Here is a 21,481-nt window from a genome sequence, read left to right as displayed (position 1 = left end):
ATGAAATAATAAAATTTCATAATTCAATAACAGACTATTAAATAAAATAAATATTAACTAATATACAGAGCCAACTCTTAAACAAAATCAGCATATCAACAGCATTTTCAAGGAGGTATAACACAATTGTAACAATCATTACATTTAGTGGAAAAAGGAGACAAAATGTGCATAATTATAAATGTGGTATTTAACACCAATTCTTTGTTTTTAAAGTGTTAAATAATTTATAATTACTTTGTTTGATATAAAAATCACTGTTAAAAAAATCCCATGAGATTGAACATATTGTGCAAACAAATTATTTTCTCCTTGTTAATATACAAGCAACAGAATAATGTGACAAGCACATCATAACAATGAAGAATAAAGAACATTAACAATCAACAACGGTCCTAATTACCTTTCTTAAAACATAGATAACACAAAAACCAAGTATTTGTACATGATTTCATTCATTATTATATTTTGTCTCATGATATGTCATGCCTTAAACAAGAAACAAGTGTAAAAATAGCTTTAAACCATAGCATGCAACAAACCCTATCAGTTATCATTTGTACAACTCATTTAAATCACAAATAATGGATGCCCACAGACTGGTCTTTCTGCCTGATCTTTAGAAATTGTGTCCCCTCTGGATAAGCATCTCTCCGTAAGGTTCCCTCTGGTCAACATATACATTCCCTTTGGCACATAAGTCTAAGGGGAAAATTTAATAAATATATTATCTTAAACTGCCCCAAGTGAAAATTTTTTCAAACAAATCACTTGCAAATTGCCTACAAATTGCTTTAAAATCATTTTAAAGTGATTTGTTTCAGTGATTTGTGTACGATTCATCTAACAAATCATGCTTAAACCACTTTCTACTAAAATGACGACTATGATTTGCTTACAATTTGTTATGAAAGGGTGATTTGCTTGTGATTTCTTTCCCATTTCAGACAATTTCTGAGTGATTTGTTAAACTTAGAAAATTGTAACAGTGATTTCTTCATGATTTGTTGAACTTAGCCATTCTTCAAGGTGATTTGAAAATGATTTCTGGAACTTAGTCTTTCTTCAAAGTGATTTGAAGATGATTTGTTAACTTAGTCTTTCTTCTGAATGATTTGTAAATGATTTGTTGATCTCATGGTCCTTCTTCAGAGTGATTTGAGAATGATTTACTTCTTAACTTCCGCCTGGCTTGCTGATTGGTCAGTATTAGAAACTCTACCGCCAATTTTCATTAATCAGATTTGAATTAAATTGAAAGCTAGGAGCTAGATTGTGCTGTTCTAGATTCATACCTCTCTTCTTTTGCTGAAACTGATGTTTTTTCCATAACCATGCAGAATATAGTTTTAAGGTATGTTTTACTGTAACTATGCTATCATTTCCTCCTTATATTTAGTTAATATTCCATAAAATATGTTCACATGCAATTTATTGTTCTTCTATCAACAACAAAGTCGGTGGCAATTAATGTTTAAAACAAAATCTATGTAAAGCTATAAGCTTCAGCAAAGTACAGGCTTTTTCAAAGTGTCTAGACAAAGATTTATTTCAGATAACTAAAAGTCAACAATTAATGCTTATATGTCATGTTCTGAATTTGGAGCCAAGTACATGAAGTACATGTGTGTATATCTAAAGTACATGATGCCATCTTAATGATGACACAACCTAGTAAAAGTCTATATTTTAAAATACTCTTGCCAAAAGTTTTTTGTTAATATACAACAAATACTGGTATACATGCATGTGTGTTTATAATATTTGAGGGATGGTTACATGAGCATACAAGTGTACAAGTGTGTATCCACCTGGAGTGATTTGAAAGTGATTTGTTAAACTGAAGTGATTTGCTTGCAATTTATTAGGAGTGATTTGTTTGCAATTTATTCAGAGTGATTTGGTTGCGATTTGTTCAACAGAAGTGATTTCTACATGATTTGTTCAAAGTGATTTCGTTATGATTTCAGGGTGATTTGCTTACAATTTGTTAGGAGTGATTTGTTAGCTCATTTGCATGGGAATTTGCATCACTTACAAATCATCTTCAAATCACTGATTCATAAGTGATTTCTTAAAGTGATTTGTTTGAGGATTTTTTTCACTTGGGGCATTGCTTTAAATATGAACATTTTAAATGGAATAATAACTTTTAAAAAACAAGCATGTACATGTATATTATATATGTATGCTCATAGACAGGCCTTCTATTTTCAACTTTAAAGACATACAACTCCAGAATATGAATTCACAAGAGATACAGGGTATTGTAAACAAGTTTGAATAAGACTGAATTCAAGCCAGATCAGTGTCCAAATCACGAAGTATGAGAAAAACAATACATGTATTTTGTAGATTGATACTAACGAAGCAAGGCGTTGAACATGGAGGCTGCCAGTCTTCTGTCATAAAAGTGTGGTGGGCAAACTTCCTCAAATGTTGTGTAGTCCTTCTCACTTGTGTTTGAGTTGATTAACCTGAAATTAAAAGAGAAAATATTTGATTACGAATGTCAATCCTAAAGAATGCCCATAAACTATGGGGACAACAAGAAAAAAAAAGAAAAAGCAAAATCTTATTTTAATAAATAATTTGTTTGTTTATATATACCTGAGAACTCTACTTTCTACTTGTGAGAGTTTGGAGATGACAGGTAAAGGTGTGTCCACCATAGGTATCTCGGACTCCTCCTGCACCACCGACAGATTTCGACTGATCCTGGAGAACGTGTCAGACACGGAGTGTTCTGAGGGGGGGACCAGAAGCTCCTCCTCAATAGATCCCCGAGATCGACTCCGCTTTTTTCGACTAGAAAAAGGTTAAATAGAATAGTTGCCATTTAGATTTATCAAACATAAAACTGCTTACAGCAAGAAATTTATTTAAAACAATCAATTCCTCAAATAATATATATTTTTATCCATAATACAAAACATAATAACAAGGGACTTTTTAACGCGCAAGAAAAATAACATCATATTTCTAAGTACTACGTCATCAGTTTCAGAGAGTGGTGATATGGATTCAGAAAACCACAGTGTGGTGATCCGGAGTCGGATCACGACATCACATGATTGCATAAAATCAACTACAGTAAAATTGAGTGATACACATTAGGTATATAATAAATTTTATATCAAATTTCATACCAATATGTGCAACCTTGGTGAAGAAAATGGAAACTGATGATGGACTGACAGTAAGACAGCAGCAAAGCAATATGTCCTCCCAGGGGTAGACAAATGCAATTTTGCAGTACTTGCCCTCGGACAGGTTACTATCGTAAAACTACCTGTCCTACCAAAAAATATGCTTGTCCCACCTTTTTCTTAAATAACATAGAATTGAAGTATTGATATTGAATTATTTCTTGAGTGAGACACCTAAACAATACACTAAGACCAACACAGATCTATAAAATCACGAATAAACCAATATACAAACAACACGAGCCAAGTCTGTGAACAGAACACTACTGCGTGTGATTGATAGATCGACACCACGGGTGTGTGATTGCCAGGGAACAGCAATCAACAACAATATTAATACCACTAACATCTGTATTCACAGTATGAATTTAATATTTTGACAATAAATGTCTAAATTACCATACAACATTTTTGACAACATCGATAACTCCATGTTTTAAGAAATCTGCATATTTTAGCAATATGTTAATTGGTAAAATCTAGAGGAGTTCCGACTATTTAATGTACGCATATGCAGCGATGCAGTGGTCAACAGCAGTGAAATCAAGTGCTTTACTGTGATTCATGATACTTTTAAAGCGATAACGCAAAAGGTATTTGAGTATATCAGACATGATTTTATTTGGTTAATTGGAAAATCACTTGTCCGCGGGCAGGCACCTGTTATCAAATTACTTTCCCACCAACCAAAACTGGTTGTCCCGGGCGTCGGGCAGTGCTATTTGTCTAGCCCTGCCTCCCTTCTTTGATTGATTGATTGTATACTGTTTAACGTCTCTCTCCAGAATATTTCACTGATATGGAGACGTTACCATTGCCGGTGAAGGGCTGCAAATTTAGGCCTATGCTTGGCACTTACGGCCGTTGAGCAGGGAGGGGTCTTTATCGTGCCACACCTGCTGTGACACGGGGCCTCCGTTTATACGGTCTCATTTGAAGGACCGCCCCATTTAGTCGCCTTTTACGACAAGAAAGGGGGTACTGAGGACCTATTCTAACCCGGATCCCCACGGGAATCCCTTCTTTGAAGGGGGGCATAAAAATATTTCTTGAAAATATCAATGTGCTTAAATGAAGATCATTATAAACACTTCAAGAGCTTGGCTGTAAAATAAGAACAATTAACGAATCCCCTCCCCCTTCCTTTAATTTAACTGATACTTTACCTGGCAGTAGACCTATCAGACAGGGAGTCATCTTTACTTCTGGCAGACAGGTGGAGCTGGATAGGGGTGGTGTCCTGAAGACTCCTCTCCAGTGATATCGAGGCGTCGCGGGGGATCTCCATAGATGGCATTTCATTCTATCAAAGATGCAAATTAATCAATTAACAAATGTTTAAGTTAAATATCTGCAAAAATGTGTAGTTAGATACACCGATTCTTTCATTGCTTGCTCATCTCCAACCAAAAACAACTCTTATTTGATCAACTTATACTGACAGATTTTCCAATTACATGTAATTATATAGTAAAAGAATATTTTCAACTGTTATGAAAAATTATATAAAAATTTTGACCTTTTTCTTGAAATCACACAACTTGTGCTTAAGATTCATTGTGTCACTATTTATATGGATATTTTTTTACTTACTCCCATACTAATATCCGCCCTGACTTTTTCAGGAGAGGCTCTGTCTAGCTGTATGGGGATTTCTGGTTGTGGGAGCTGTATTTCTGACATCTGTACGTCTGAAATCTCAGGCTGAACAGCTCGTCTTTCCTCTTCTGGTTCTGGCAGGAGAGCTCGTCTAGATCTTTTACTACGGGTAGATTCATCTCCTAAACATATTTTAAAAGCCTTAAAATTCCCAGGATGGACACTATGGTGGGATGGACTGAGGAACATGGGCAACTAACTCTTGTCACATTTAACTGGCAGCATGGGCAAGGGAGCACAACTAATAAGGATGGGTATCACTAAAAATTTCGTATCGCAATATATCACGAATTTTCCCAAAATATCACGATAATATCATATTTTTACAAGCAATTTTACCAATGATTTTAAATGAACAATCATTATTTTTCTTTAAAATATGCTAGAAAAACAAAATTTGACTTTTCTGAAATTTTTATGTTAATAAAATTCATCATGTTTAGGTGATAAGATGCCATTCTTTTCACATTTTACAACTTTTTTATAGACTCTCTGTAATTGTAATTTGAAAGATTGAACAAATAAATAAATAATTTCTGGACTTTATAATATGTACCTAAATACAGGTATTAAGGTCTCTGTAACACGATACATATCACAAAACAAATCAAAGTACTCAGAAGTACAGAGAGCCGGGCTCACTTACAGAGTAGAATGGATTTCCTACATGAATCACGTTTACATTCTGATGAAAAAATTATCTTAAAACTATTAATATAAATGATAAGACACTGACAGTGAGTTTTTCAATCCTAATACCACGGTCCGATTTTGTCAGAATCAGAATTAATCTGGTACCGCAGCTGAATGTAAACAAACAGGCCAGTCTGGTTCCCTCTCCTGCTTCACCTCGTATGTGTAGAGAACTACGGTAAAACCGATTATCCTTACGCTGATGAACTTTGATGTTCTTTGAGTTACGAAGTTTTCAAAGTCATTACTATATTGTTTATTTTATATACTAGATAAAACTTCGTTTTATTTTTGTTGATTTAGCGTTTGTATTATCTCAAAAGCGGTTGAGAGTAAGAACTATATTTTTGCACGTAACTTTAAAATGGCGACTATGGGGTCAACATCCTGCCTTAAACAGGATCACATAAGCCGGCAATTGCTCTTTGAGCAATAAGCCCGGCTAAAAATCGCAATAAACCGGTATACCGATAAATTCTCACATCCCTTACAACTAATTTACTTAATGATGATGTTAACATTGTATTTTATCAATATACAATTTACATATCATATCACAAGTTACATATCATTATCATTTAACGAGGCTGGGGGGTTGTGGCCATTTTTAGACTCTATTGATCTCCTTTAGAAGAGGAGCTCCATATGAATTTTAAAACTAAAGTTTTTGAAATTTTTCTTTGCCAATTGACAGTTGACAGCTTAAGATATCATATCTAAAAAATTAAGTTAAATATGCTGGTTAATTTGTGGTTAATTTGTTGACCCCCCAGCCTCCTTAAGACTAAACACATATTCTTATTCAGGCTTTCTTTATTTTAAAAGATCTAACTCAGACTCACTAGAAATACTAGGCACAGTCCAGAAAGGCGTCTCAACATCAGACTCAGTCTCCAACACCCCTGGTCTGAGATTTCGTCGCCATAAATCGATAAGGGGAGACAATCTAAGGCATTTGCTCCCCGGCTGATTGAAAAGAGTGGCACAGTCTGATCGTCCAATGACAGGGACACTCTGGGATAAGAAAAGGGTTTTAAAATAATGTCAGTTCAACAATAGTTATCCTCTAAAAAACTCATATTTCTTTATAACCTGTACCAAAGAGAATGCAATGGATTGCAGTCAAATTAAGGACTCTTGTAAAAAAAAAAAAAAAAGTCAATTTTACTCAACTTTAAGTTAAAAGCTGCAAAAGGTAGACATTTAATGATATCAGAATTACACTTACGTCAACACATCTAAAGTTTACCTACTCTTTGTCTCTCCACGTTACAGAGTTGTGGTAAAAACAGAATGACAGACTAAAAACTTACAAATGGTTTAGACAGCTCACTGCCTGTCTGGAGGTTTTTCTTCATCTCTGTCTTGGGAACCATTATGTTTTCATCCACAATTAAGTGACGACGCCTTCTTTTCACCGTCCTAGGACTCGGAGGCAAGGGAGCTAACTCTAGTGACAAGTCCATCCGCCTCTGCATAAAAAGAGATTAAATGAAGCATTAAGTTTTAATTATTGAATTTTTTCTTCAAGTTTGAGCGAAAAATCTCCAGCAATCTTTGCATTGTTGTTAGAAGATACTTCCATTAGGGCATTTTCCTAATGAAATGCCCTTCCCCAGTAACTCTTCTACAATATCCCAACACAGTTCAAAAGTTAACTATGCATGAAAAGCAAGAACTAATTTTACTTTTCTTGTACTCCTATGAGGTTCCTCCTCAGGTGGGGGCATTAGGGTGACCTCTGGCTGTGACCTAGGTCGAAGTTCACGGACAGCTGGTGGGGCCTCTGGGAGGGGTTCCTCTGTCAGTACTCGGGGGGTCTTTTCTTTGGGTGACATAATCTGTTCTTCAAGTTCTTTTGCATCCTTGGTTGTCTTTTGAGGAGAGAGACTGATAAATGCTTCTGATGCCTTTACAGAGCTAGAAAATATCAAGCCTAATGACATTTTATGTGAAACAAAAATGTAATGGCCAGTCGTAAATAATCATATTGCGGATTTTTTGTGGAACCATTTGCAGACTAGGAGTACAATGATGTTGCGGAATATTTTTTCTCAAGTTTTGCAAAGACTTCCTATTAATGCAAGGGTTTAAACCTAAAATGAAAATATTAGCAAAATTAGCCTGGTGTGATTTGTCAGGTGATAAACTGTTAATTACCTCTCTCCCACAGGAATAGCAACATCAGGCTGAAGTGATGTGTCAACATGATGGAGAGTGTCCATTCTAGCTGACTCATTCAGCAGGGCTTGTATGTTCTGCTCATCAAGAGGAGGCAACTCTGTCTGCTCAGCTATCTGAATTAAAACTCAAGTTATTTCATCAACTTTTCTAGAGCTATGATTTTAGAATTTTATTTTTTTTATCTTGTTAACCTTAATAATCTTGATTCTTAAAATACATGTATTTCCAAAGTTAATTCTCTATGCCATAGTGTTCAAAATAAAGTTTTAATGTATAATATTATTAAAGCATTCGAAAGATAATTTATTTTGTTAAATTAATTTTACAAGATTACCAATACTGAAATTGGGAAAAATAAAAAACTTTCAAAACCTTTAGGTAAAAATTATGCCAATCTTTAATTCTAATATGGTATCTATTTTAATACAGCAAAACTCGGTTAGTACGAACACGGATATTGCGAATTTACGGATATAGCGAAGTCATCTTGGATCCCCAGCTATACAAATTTTATGAATTTCTTATACGGTTATAACGAATTACGGATATAGCGTAGTAATTTCATAGGTCCTAATGACTTCATTATAACCGAGTTTTGCTGTAACTCTCTTGTATCTGAACCCATCTAACCTTCTCCCATTCAGTCCAATGTACTTACCTGTGGAAGAATAGGCATATCGATCTCTTTCAGAGTAATCTGGTCCAAGCTTGACACAGTGTGAGGAGAACCTAAAGCTATAAAGGACCATTTCTATTAGCTTTCTTCTCTCTGCATGAATTCTCATGCATTTATTTTAATATAATGGATATAAATACTTACTGAAGCATACCGCAACTTTTGCATCTTTGCATTCTTTTCCAGATTTTTTCCTTTTATACTTTCCAATTTAAAATTTGTTCAAATAAGTAATATCAAAATTTTATCTGAAATATCACTGCTGTATTCAAAGGACTCCATTCACTTGACAATTTTTTGGGGAGTTAAATCTTTTAAAGTTTTCTCCCTGATTGGTTACTCACCTGATTTTAGGAAGCTGTGTTCTGACTCGACTTGAATTGAGGATGAAGCTTCCGAACCTCTGCGACGTCGCAGGCGTTCCATACTGGAGTCGCTACCAGGAGAGGATAACTCTGTCAGTAATTTCTGCACATATTCAAAGTCCTGAGAGGATCCATCAAAATAATCATAAGATTGTCATACTTGAGAATTTATACCTCAGTTGTTGAGTTTTAAATCAATATTTTTGTGTATATAAATAAAATGAAAATTATTTAATAATTCACTATGAAATAAACCTCTGTTTATTATATGAAAAAACTAAAATAATCTATGGAAAAAGAAAAGAAATAATAATCTTACCAACAAAATTGGTTGACGTTAAATTAAAAGAAACTGAAATGAAAGAAACAAAACATAAATTCTTACCCATGCAAACTTAACATAAGAAAAATAAAGGAAAAAAAAAATACAAATGAATACAAAATGTCAAGGGCCTTAATGGTCAACTGTTACCCTAAAAAACAGGCACTATTTATTTATATTTTACTACTTTTTAGTGATTTCAGATGTCATCAAAAACAATTTGGAGATTGTCATTAAGTTCACGTTTAGAAACAGATAGCTTTCAAACTCTCAACTTCTGTTTTCCTCAAAATGAAAGCTTCAAAAAAGATTTCCCGATCTCTTTATCATTTGTTTAATACTCAAAAAGTCATCATCGAAAGTTTTTTATTTCTGCACATGCAAGCATGTTTTGTCTGTTGTTTTCAAGTAAGTTACACTGGACACGTACAAGCTGTTATTATAATGTCAAGTTTATTCTGTCTCTTTCAAATGCACAACTGACGTTTTGAGAATTCTACAGTGAACCGTATGCACATGATTCTCAAGGCATGTGACATTTTCTTAATGTTACACGTTATCAAGTGTGGTGAACACTGAGGGTAAATTATGGTTTGTTAAATGCACCCAAACCAATCAGATTTTAGTATTTAAAGGTAAATAAAGTATAATATAGTTAAATACCTCATGAAAGTCTGCAATTTTGCCGAAGTATGGGTCATAGAAGGGTTGTTTTTCTGTTGTCAATTCTACTATGTCTTGCATTGTTACATGATCCGGTCTAAAATATATGAATATTGAATATAGTTAAATTTACTATTTTTAATACATGCATGTACATTGTACACTGTACTTTGAAAAATTCAGAGAAATGTGTCACAAGACAACACATCATGACATGATCATGGTCCTTTCTTTCATTTATTAACTTTTAAGGTTTAATTATTCTTGAAAACTATAAACTAAGCAATTACATGTACCTGCAAGCAATATTAAGATCAATATTTTCTGCTATATTTGCTGCTAGTCTCACTTTCACCATGAAAGATGTGATATCCTCTGCAAAATAAAAAGGAATAGCACTAATTCTAACAACATCATGTAAATTTTTACAATCGTTCCAAGAAATAACTAGTGCTAATTGTAACGGGGACCGTTACAGATGTTCCCCAAACGCTCCCCAACTCCCTTTTGGTGCCATATTCCCTGTAAGCTTCATTAAATAAGACAAACTCGATGCATTTGAGACTTTAACAGCGTTTACCCAGAACTGTACAAAGTTCATTCAAATTTTAGCATTGTACGCGTGCGCATGTGAATGCACACATGTGCGTAATGACCATATCATCTTGTCTACACAATCTATATATTTAAATATACCAAATATTAAAGTATTTAATCCAAACGTATTAAAAAGATACGCTTATTCAAGTGTTTTTTTTTTATTTTGCTCATTTCACATGCACGCACGTGCATACATGAGCATGGTGACCATATCTTCTTGTAGATCTATGTCCGTTATATCTATCTATGTTCTAAATCTCACCCCGTTTGGTTGAAAACCAAGGGAGTTATAGCTGTTAAAGTTTCAGCCAATCAGATTGCAGCGCACGTACATGCACGTGTATGCATGTGCATGGTGACCATATTTTCTTGTAGTAGTCCAGTATATCTATCTATGTTCCAAATCCCATCCTGTTTGATTGAAAATCAAGGGAGTTATAGCTATTTAAAGTTTAAGCCAATCAGATTGCAGCGCACGTGCATGCACGTGTTTTCATGATAATTGCTATATATCATGTTGTAGGATATACTAATGCATGGCTATTTTCAAAATTTCAAAGGATTTCGTCAAAAAACAAGAAAGATATTGAGAGTTTAGTTTCAGCCAATCAGAACAAAGCGCACGTGCATGCGCGTGAGATCTTGCTATTTTGACCATGTCATATTGTCTATGCTTCTAATATATCCTTATATTATAAGTTTCAAAGCATTTCATCAAAAATTTTAAAAGTTACGCCTATATCAATTAAATCGGTCATTTCACATGTTGCACGTGCACGCTCTTGCAAGCACGTGCGCGCAAAATGACCTTCGTTCTGCAAATCTACATAACATGTCTACTGACCCTAAAAACATTTCACCTTAGTCGGATGTATAGTTTACGAGATCATTCCCGGACAAAAAAGTACCCAGGAAGAAGAAGAAAAATAATAATAATAATAACTAGTGCTAATTGTAACGGGAACCGTTACAGATGTTCCCCAAACGCTCCCCAATTCCCTTCTCGTGCCAAATTCCCTGTAAGTTTCATTAAAGAAGGCAAAATCTATGCATAAAGACATTAACAACGTTTTCCCAAAAGTATACCAAGTATTTCAAATTTAAGCAATGCAGGCGTGTGCATGTGATTGCATGAGCGTAATGACGATATCATCTTGTCTACACTATTTTACTCATTTGCACGTGCACGCACGTGCATGATGACCATACCTTCTTGTAGGAGTCCATTATGTCTGTCTATGTTCTTAATGCCATCCTGTTTGGTTGAAAAACAAGGGAGTTATAGCCATTTAAAGTTTAAGCCAATCAGATTGCAGCGCACGTGCATGCGCGTATTTTCATGACAATTATTATGTATCATATTGTAGGTCATCTTAAAGTATGCTTATGTTTTAAATTTCAAAGCATTTTGTAAAAAAACAGAAAAGATATTGAGATTTTTGTTTCAGCCAATCAGAGCAAAGCGCACGTGCACGCACGTGCATGCATGTGAATGGTGACCATATCATCCTGTAGGAGTCCTTTATGTCTATCTATGTTCTAAATCCCATGCTGTTTGGTTGAAAACCAAGGGAGTTATACTCATTTAAAGTTTAAGCCAATCAGATTGCAGCGCACGTGCATGCGCGTGATTTCATGAAAAAATTTATGCATCATATTGTAGTGCATCCTAATGCATGTCTATGTTATAAATTTCAAAGCATTTCATCATAAAACAAAAAAGATATTAAGGTTTCTGTTTCAGCCAATCAGAGCAAAGCGCACGTGCATGCGCGTGAGTTCATGCAAATTTGACCATGTCATCTTATCTACACAACTTATATATCTTTATATAATGAGTTTCAAAACATTTTATCAAAAAATATAAAAGTTACAACCATATTAAATATATCAGTCATTTTACTCATTGCACGCGCCCGCACGTGCATGCGAATGCGCGCAAAATGACCTTCGTTCGGCACATCTACACAACATGCCTACTAACCCTAAAAAGGTTTTAACTTAGTTTGGTGAACAGTTTCTGAGAACACTTCCGGACAAAAAAGTACCGGAGAAGAAATAAGAAGAAAAAAGAATAATAATAATAATAATAATAATAATAATAATAATAAGAAACAGAGTAAAAACAATATGTTCCCCAACTTCGTTTGGGGAACATAATAATAACTAGAAAGTCTGCTATTGCAAGCAATAGCATATGTCGCCCCGTATTAGACAAGACTTTCATTTTTATCATCACTAAAACAAAAGTCCATAAGCTAAGTTTGAAAACCTTTGAGTTATATCAGTCCTTTCCATTGGAAACGGAAGACCTTAATTCGGTACATCCCTCTCATTATTTTTAGAATCGGTAGGAGAAGAAAGTAGTGCAGGAAAATTACAAGTTCCTCAATTTGCAGACTTGCATAAACGAAATCTGGCAGATGTACTGAACTGAGCCTCATACTTGTTAATTGGCAGTATCTTTCCTATCATAAAAGCTTGGGAAATGTAATTTATGAAGAAGATCAGCCGAATTATTTTGTGTATTGTAACGCCAGTGGGAACTCTGAAATTTCCCTCTTTCACTTTCATTTTAGAGGTTACATACCGAAAAACGAATCTGACATGCCACCATCAATTCGAGCATTTCTGCATTGCAGAGAGCTGATGTGTGTTATGAGATGATAAATCATGTGTGAACTTTCTCAGTTTAGTGGAATCATGAACATTTTCGGCGAGATGAATGTTTTGTATACAGTGGTGATCAAGGCTTTGCGAACCATCAGGAGCGGATCAAAGAATTTATGAATGAATAAAAACTATGGAAATGACGTACCAATTTTTTAATTTATACTTGCACTATCTAATGAAATGAATAATATACAAGTGATAGATATACAAGAAAACGCCAAATGATAATAAATGCAGCTGACAATCGTTATTTTTTTTTATATAGATAAAATAAAATATTTATAAATTCAAGAGACAAAACAGAAGGAGAATGAATGATGGCAAAATATCACATGACGGGAACTGAATTTTATGAATGAAGATTTTAAAAAGTTACTTGTAAGTTGTATATGTTATATCTGTGTATTCTACTTGGCTGTGTGCTTCAAAAAAAGGGGGGGGGGGGTCGTCTTGAACATAGTAAATAGCCATAACGTTTGAACGGTAAGTACTAGGGCTTTCGTATTTCAAATATGTAATCCTTGTGAAAAGAACTTTTATTGGATACGACGAACTTTGACCCTTTGACCTAGACCTTGGAGAACACATGTGTACATCTGAATCTTTTTTTCTGTTTCGTTTCTATGGCAACTGTGAGCGACTCATTACAATTATTTTGAAAGTAGAAATCACTTTGACACATTGCAAGGAATAAACATTGAAAGTTTCAAAACGATTGCCTGAGTAGTTATTGAGAAAATCGAAATTAAAGAATTTTTACTTTCACCTGGTTTCCATGGCAATAATCGATTATATGAAAATTTTAAATACGAGTTGCAGAACTACAGATACTAATCCTTAAAATAAGAAAAGTTTCATGACGAACGTTTAAGGGACCAGAGAGAACACTCTCGGACAAAATTTGTCGCTTTTTACAGGTTTCCATGGCAACGGTAGACATATTGGAACTGAACGACCTCACTGCACAACTACAACCAGTGATCGTCCTTTGAGGAAAGTTTCAGGAAGATTGTCCCAGCCATCTCCGAGAAACAGCCTGGATAAAAAAAACATGCGTACAATATCAATATGTCGTCCCCGACTTCGTTCGGGGCGACATAATAACTCCTGAATTTTTCTCATCAATAACTCCTGAATTTTCCCCTTCAATTCGAGCATTTCTGCATTGCAGAGAGCTGATGTGTGTTATGAGATGATAAATCATGTGTGAACTTTCTCAGTTTAGTGGAATCATGAACATTTTCGGCGAGATGAATGTTTTGTATACAGTGGTGATCAAGGCTTTGCGAACCATCAGGAGCGGATCAAAGAATTTATGAATGAATAAAAACTATGGAAATGACGTACCAATTTTTTAATTTATACTTGCACTATCTAATGAAATGAATAATATACAAGTGATAGATATACAAGAAAACGCCAAATGATAATAAATGCAGCTGACAATCGTTATTTTTTTTTATATAGATAAAATAAAATATTTATAAATTCAAGAGACAAAACAGAAGGAGAATGAATGATGGCAAAATATCACATGACGGGAACTGAATTTTATGAATGAAGATTTTAAAAAGTTACTTGTAAGTTGTATATGTTATATCTGTGTATTCTACTTGGCTGTGTGCTTCAAAAAAAGGGGGGGGGTCGTCTTGAACATAGTAAATAGCCATAACGTTTGAACGGTAAGTACTAGGGCTTTCGTATTTCAAATATGTAATCCTTGTGAAAAGAACTTTTATTGGATACGACGAACTTTGACCCTTTGACCTAGACCTTGGAGAACACATGTGTACATCTGAATCTTTTTTTCTGTTTCGTTTCTATGGCAACTGTGAGCGACTCATTACAATTATTTTGAAAGTAGAAATCACTTTGACACATTGCAAGGAATAAACATTGAAAGTTTCAAAACGATTGCCTGAGTAGTTATTGAGAAAATCGAAATTAAAGAATTTTTACTTTCACCTGGTTTCCATGGCAATAATCGATTATATGAAAATTTTAAATACGAGTTGCAGAACTACAGATACTAATCCTTAAAATAAGAAAAGTTTCATGACGAACGTTTAAGGGACCAGAGAGAACACTCTCGGACAAAATTTGTCGCTTTTTACAGGTTTCCATGGCAACGGTAGACATATTGGAACTGAACGACCTCACTGCACAACTACAACCAGTGATCGTCCTTTGAGGAAAGTTTCAGGAAGATTGTCCCAGCCATCTCCGAGAAACAGCCTGGATAAAAAAAACATGCGTACAATATCAATATGTCGTCCCCGACTTCGTTCGGGGCGACATAATAACTCCTGAATTTTTCTCATCAATAACTCCTGAATTTTCCCCTTCAGTTCGAGCATTTCTGCATTGCAGAGAGCTGATGTGTGTTATGAGATGATAAATCATGTGTGAACTTTCTCAGTTTAGTGGAATCATGAACATTTTCGGCGAGATGAATGTTTTGTATACAGTGGTGATCAAGGCTTTGCGAACCATCAGGAGCGGATCAAAGAATTTATGAATGAATAAAAACTATGGAAATGACGTACCAATTTTTTAATTTATACTTGCACTATCTAATGAAATGAATAATATACAAGTGATAGATATACAAGAAAACGCCAAATGATAATAAATGCAGCTGACAATCGTTATTTTTTTTTATATAGATAAAATAAAATATTTATAAATTCAAGAGACAAAACAGAAGGAGAATGAATGATGGCAAAATATCACATGACGGGAACTGAATTTTATGAATGAAGATTTTAAAAAGTTACTTGTAAGTTGTATATGTTATATCTGTGTATTCTACTTGGCTGTGTGCTTCAAAAAAAGGGGGGGGGGGGTCGTCTTGAACATAGTAAATAGCCATAACGTTTGAACGGTAAGTACTAGGGCTTTCGTATTTCAAATATGTAATCCTTGTGAAAAGAACTTTTATTGGATACGACGAACTTTGACCCTTTGACCTAGACCTTGGAGAACACATGTGTACATCTGAATCTTTTTTTCTGTTTCGTTTCTATGGCAACTGTGAGCGACTCATTACAATTATTTTGAAAGTAGAAATCACTTTGACACATTGCAAGGAATAAACATTGAAAGTTTCAAAACGATTGCCTGAGTAGTTATTGAGAAAATCGAAATTAAAGAATTTTTACTTTCACCTGGTTTCCATGGCAATAATCGATTATATGAAAATTTTAAATACGAGTTGCAGAACTACAGATACTAATCCTTAAAATAAGAAAAGTTTCATGACGAACGTTTAAGGGACCAGAGAGAACACTCTCGGACAAAATTTGTCGCTTTTTACAGGTTTCCATGGCAACGGTAGACATATTGGAACTGAACGACCTCACTGCACAACTACAACCAGTGATCGTCCTTTGAGGAAAGTTTCAGGAAGATTGTCCCAGCCATCTCCGAGAAACAGCCTGGATAAAAAAAACATGCGTACAATATCAATATGTCGTCCCCGACTTCGTTCGGGGCGACATAATAACTCCTGAATTTTTCTCATCAATAACTCCTGAATTTTCCCCTTCAGTTCGAGCATTTCTGCATTGCAGAGAGCTGATGTGTGTTATGAGATGATAAATCATGTGTGAACTTTCTCAGTTTAGTGGAATCATGAACATTTTCGGCGAGATGAATGTTTTGTATACAGTGGTGATCAAGGCTTTGCGAACCATCAGGAGCGGATCAAAGAATTTATGAATGAATAAAAACTATGGAAATGACGTACCAATTTTTTAATTTATACTTGCACTATCTAATGAAATGAATAATATACAAGTGATAGATATACAAGAAAACGCCAAATGATAATAAATGCAGCTGACAATCGTTATTTTTTTTTATATAGATAAAATAAAATATTTATAAATTCAAGAGACAAAACAGAAGGAGAATGAATGATGGCAAAATATCACATGACGGGAACTGAATTTTATGAATGAAGATTTTAAAAAGTTACTTGTAAGTTGTATATGTTATATCTGTGTATTCTACTTGGCTGTGTGCTTCAAAAAAAGGGGGGGGGGGTCGTCTTGAACATAGTAAATAGCCATAACGTTTGAACGGTAAGTACTAGGGCTTTCGTATTTCAAATATGTAATCCTTGTGAAAAGAACTTTTATTGGATACGACGAACTTTGACCCTTTGACCTAGACCTTGGAGAACACATGTGTACATCTGAATCTTTTTTTCTGTTTCGTTTCTATGGCAACTGTGAGCGACTCATTACAATTATTTTGAAAGTAGAAATCACTTTGACACATTGCAAGGAATAAACATTGAAAGTTTCAAAACGATTGCCTGAGTAGTTATTGAGAAAATCGAAATTAAAGAATTTTTACTTTCACCTGGTTTCCATGGCAATAATCGATTATATGAAAATTTTAAATACGAGTTGCAGAACTACAGATACTAATCCTTAAAATAAGAAAAGTTTCATGACGAACGTTTAAGGGACCAGAGAGAACACTCTCGGACAAAATTTGTCGCTTTTTACAGGTTTCCATGGCAACGGTAGACATATTGGAACTGAACGACCTCACTGCACAACTACAACCAGTGATCGTCCTTTGAGGAAAGTTTCAGGAAGATTGTCCCAGCCATCTCCGAGAAACAGCCTGGATAAAAAAAACATGCGTACAATATCAATATGTCGTCCCCGACTTCGTTCGGGGCGACATAATAATAATAAGAAACAGAGTAAAAACAATATGTTCCCCAACTTCGTTTGGGGAACATAACTAAGTAGGCTAAATAAAATTTAAATTATGGTTCGCATGCATCCGTTTTGAGGTACAGAACATGTAGATGCATCAGAGTTCTTGAAATCTTTCAGTCCTGTCGGCAAAACCGATAAAAACAACCAAGGACCGATTACTTTCTATTCTGTGTCAGTTCAAATGACCGTACGGTGTTGACAGAGGAACTTGTGAAAAATCTAACTAAATTTCGTACAAATTCCCTATAACTGACCGATCATAATCTTTCAAACTCTTAAATTTCTGCATGTTGTAATGGCTTCTCAATTAATACAAGTGCAAATTTAGAGACAATTTGTTCCGTATATTCACTATGTAGCAAAATAAACACAGGCAATAACTCCAACTCAGTACATTTACTACGAAGATTCCAGAGAGTTCTGAATGCAAACATGGCGTGTAAATTAGAAGCGAGATATAATCAAAAAGAATATTAGTTGAATTATCATCTAAAGTTATTTGGATCATAATTTAGGTTTAAAGGCATATGCGACCTAAAAAAGGTTTGTTGTAATTAATTTTGAAGTTATTTCCAGTGCAAATCCTTTTGAATACTTCAAATTCATTTCGGAGCAATTCTGTAATTATTTGCCACATTGCGAGTATAACTGTTGTGAGGACTTGTTCCGATCAAGACAGATTTTTCTAACTTGTGCCAAACTATCACAGTAACTATGATTGTTAAACTGTTAAAACAATTTTGTTGACAGCGCTAGGGTAAGAAGTGTGCAGTGTTTATAGACGTCGTATTTATTGATAATAAAATTTAAATACAATTTTCATGTTTTTATTGAATTTATTTTGGACTGATAGAAATCTGTCTGGACTGACAAACTTCACATGGCAGTCGGTCCAAATGACTGGCAGCGAAAAAAAGATTTCAAGAACTGTGATGCATTCCAAATTTGTATCTCATCATCTTTTTATCTTATTTTTGACAAAATAAAACAAAGATAATGCAGAGACTAAGCTCGAAAAAAAGTTTGTGAATTTTGAGGTTCATGTAGACGCATTCCAAATTTTATTTACTTCATCGCAAATAAAATGGTAAGAAAAAATGGCCTCCCTCACCCAAATCTGTTTAGGAGAAAAACTGGCCAGCGAACAGGGAATCAAATTTATGTAGCCTTAATCATAGTCATGTCTTATGATGATCAAAGAAGCACAAATTTTGTGTTCCTATAATTCATCCCCATTACTAATATTTTTACCAACTCCATATATATATCAAGATATTTTCAAAGACTGTTCTGTAGATTGCTATATTTCATAATCATGATTACATGATGATCCTACAAATGTAGAGAACTTAATTGTTTAAACAACTCCCTAAAGAAATATATAAATACTCATGCATGCATGACATGTACTTGTAATTTGAAGCACTTTTTAAATTTTTTTTTATACTGTCAATAAAAGCTCAAACATTACAATTAAATAAAAAAAACTTTGGGTTGGAGTTGATACAGTGGCATGCTAAAAGTGAAAATAATTTTATTTTTTCTCTATATATTTCATTGAAAACAACATTTTGTAAAATCATAGGTAAATGGTCAATTTTTGTCCAATTTAATTATTTATTTCAGTACTTAGACCAGGAAATGTGTAGTTATCTTTCTTTAAAATATCATTACACGTTTAATATGCAGTAAAATATAGTTCATCACTGAACATCAGTTCTAAAATTCAAGATCAATGTTGACTATATAATTCATTGTGAATATATGACTTAAAAATTCACGTCACACTTAAATTACAATATTTTTAAATTATCAATGCTTATCAGATAAAAACTATTGTTGTTTTTAACTACAATAATTTCTTGGATTATCAAAATTTTTTTGATAAAATCTGTCAAGAAATGTTGTCATACCAGCAATTTTACAAAATATTGTTTTCAATGAAATATATAAAGAAACAAGAGGCCCATGGGCCACATCGCTCACCTGAGAAGCTTTGGCCATTCTGTTCTTTACCAGATTTCCCCCTTGTAAAACATATTGTGACCCCACCCTACCCCACTGATCATAATTTAAACAATTTGAAATATACACTACCCCAGTATGCTTCCATATGAGTTTCAGCTTTGATTTTCAGATTTTTTCTATATATTTCTATGTAAAACATTGATTCCACATTGTGGCCCAGCCCAACCCCCGGGGGTCATGATTTGAACAATTTAAAATCTACACTACCCCAGGATGCTTCCAAATAAGTTTCAGCTTCTCTGGCTCAGTGGTTCTTGAGAAGAAGATTTTCAAAGATATTTCCTATGTATTTCTATGTAAAACATTGAATCCCCATTGTGGCCCCGTCCTACCCCTGGGGGTCATGATTTGAACAATTTAGAATCTACACTACCCAAGGATGCTTCCACATAAGTTTCAGCTTTTCTGGCCCAGTGGTTCTTGAGAAGAAGATTTTAAAAGCTTTTTCCTTTATATTTCTATGCAAACTTTGATTCCCCATTGTGGCCCCGCCCTATCCCCGGGGGTCATGATTTGAACAATTTAGAATGTACACTACCCCAGGATGCTTCCAAATAAGTTTCAGCTTCTCTGGCTTAGTGGTTCTTGAGAAGAAGATTTTCAAAGATTTTTCCTATATATTTCTATGTAAAACATTGATTCCCCATTGTGGCCCCGCCCTACCCCTGGGGGTCATGATTTGAACAATTTAGAATCTACACTACCCCAGGATGCTTCCACATAAGTTTCAGCTTTACTGGCCCAGTAGTTCTTAAGAAGAAGATTTTCAAAGATTTTTACCATATATTTCTATGTAAAACATTGAATCCCCATTGTGGCCCCGCCCTACCCCTGGGGTTCATGATTTGAACAATTTAGAATTTTCACTACTCCAGGATGCTTCAACATAAGTTTCAGCTTTTCTGGCCCAGTGGTTCTTGAGAAGAAGATTTTTTAATGACCCAACCCTATTTTTGTCTTTTCTTGATTATCTCCCCTTGCGAGGGGATATGTCCCTTCATTTTAACAATTTAAATTCCCCTTCACCCAAGGATGCTTTGTACCAAGTTTGGTCGAAATTGACCCAGTGGTTCTTGAGAAGAAGTTGAAAATGTGAAAAGTTTACAGACGGACGGACAGACGGACGACGGACAAAATGTGATCAGAAAAGCTCACTTGAGCCTTCGGCTCAGGTGAGCTAAAAATAAAATTATCTTCACTTTTGGCACACAACTGTACCTACCTAGTAAGTACTGTGTTTGTTTTTTGTACAGTTGTACACATCCAAACATCAGTGTTGGTACTTACCTAGTAAATTTATTTTATTTATACTGTCAATAAGAGCTCAAACAAAATAAAAGAAAGTTTGAATTGGTGTTTACCTACCTAGCAAGAATTGTGTTTGTTTTTTGTACAGTCATACACATCCAAACATCAGTGTTGGTACCTACCTAGCAAGTACTGTGTTTGTTTTTGTACAGTCATACAAACTTCAGTGTTGGTACCTACCTAGTAAGTACTGTGTTTGTTTTTTGTAGAGTCGGACACATCCAAACATCAGTTTGGCTGAGAGGTAGAGTGAGAATCGGGGCCGGCTCCTACCAGGTACTGAGGGCTGCTTCCTCACCATGATGTAATCCACGATGTCTTCACTGAAAACATGGATTTATAGATAATCAGTGGGGCCATTT

General features: G+C 34.6%; 1 protein-coding gene across 1 annotated transcript; it reads right to left on the bottom strand.

Annotated features, from left to right (window-relative positions):
* Window positions 1–268: 268 nt before the first annotated feature.
* On the bottom strand, window positions 269–21,447 carry LOC134264088 (meiotic recombination protein REC8 homolog; the record flags this gene model as incomplete). Its single annotated transcript, XM_062746394.1, has 14 exons — window positions 269–702; window positions 2,368–2,477; window positions 2,611–2,808; window positions 4,376–4,512; window positions 4,803–4,990; window positions 6,404–6,575; window positions 6,875–7,033; window positions 7,250–7,481; window positions 7,722–7,858; window positions 8,404–8,480; window positions 8,766–8,907; window positions 9,772–9,868; window positions 10,068–10,146; window positions 21,300–21,447. Coding segments are annotated over 14 exons (1,959 nt in total), but the record flags the coding sequence as incomplete, so codon positions are not given.
* Window positions 21,448–21,481: the final 34 nt, after the last annotated feature.

The sequence above is a fragment of the Saccostrea cucullata genome, unplaced genomic scaffold, assembly GCF_032062105.1.
Source record: "Saccostrea cucullata isolate Sc308-1 unplaced genomic scaffold, CSIRO_AGI_Scuc_v1 ctg11141, whole genome shotgun sequence".
NCBI lineage: Eukaryota > Metazoa > Mollusca > Bivalvia > Ostreida > Ostreidae > Saccostrea > Saccostrea cuccullata.
This window is presented reverse-complemented; position numbering and strand designations above follow the sequence as displayed.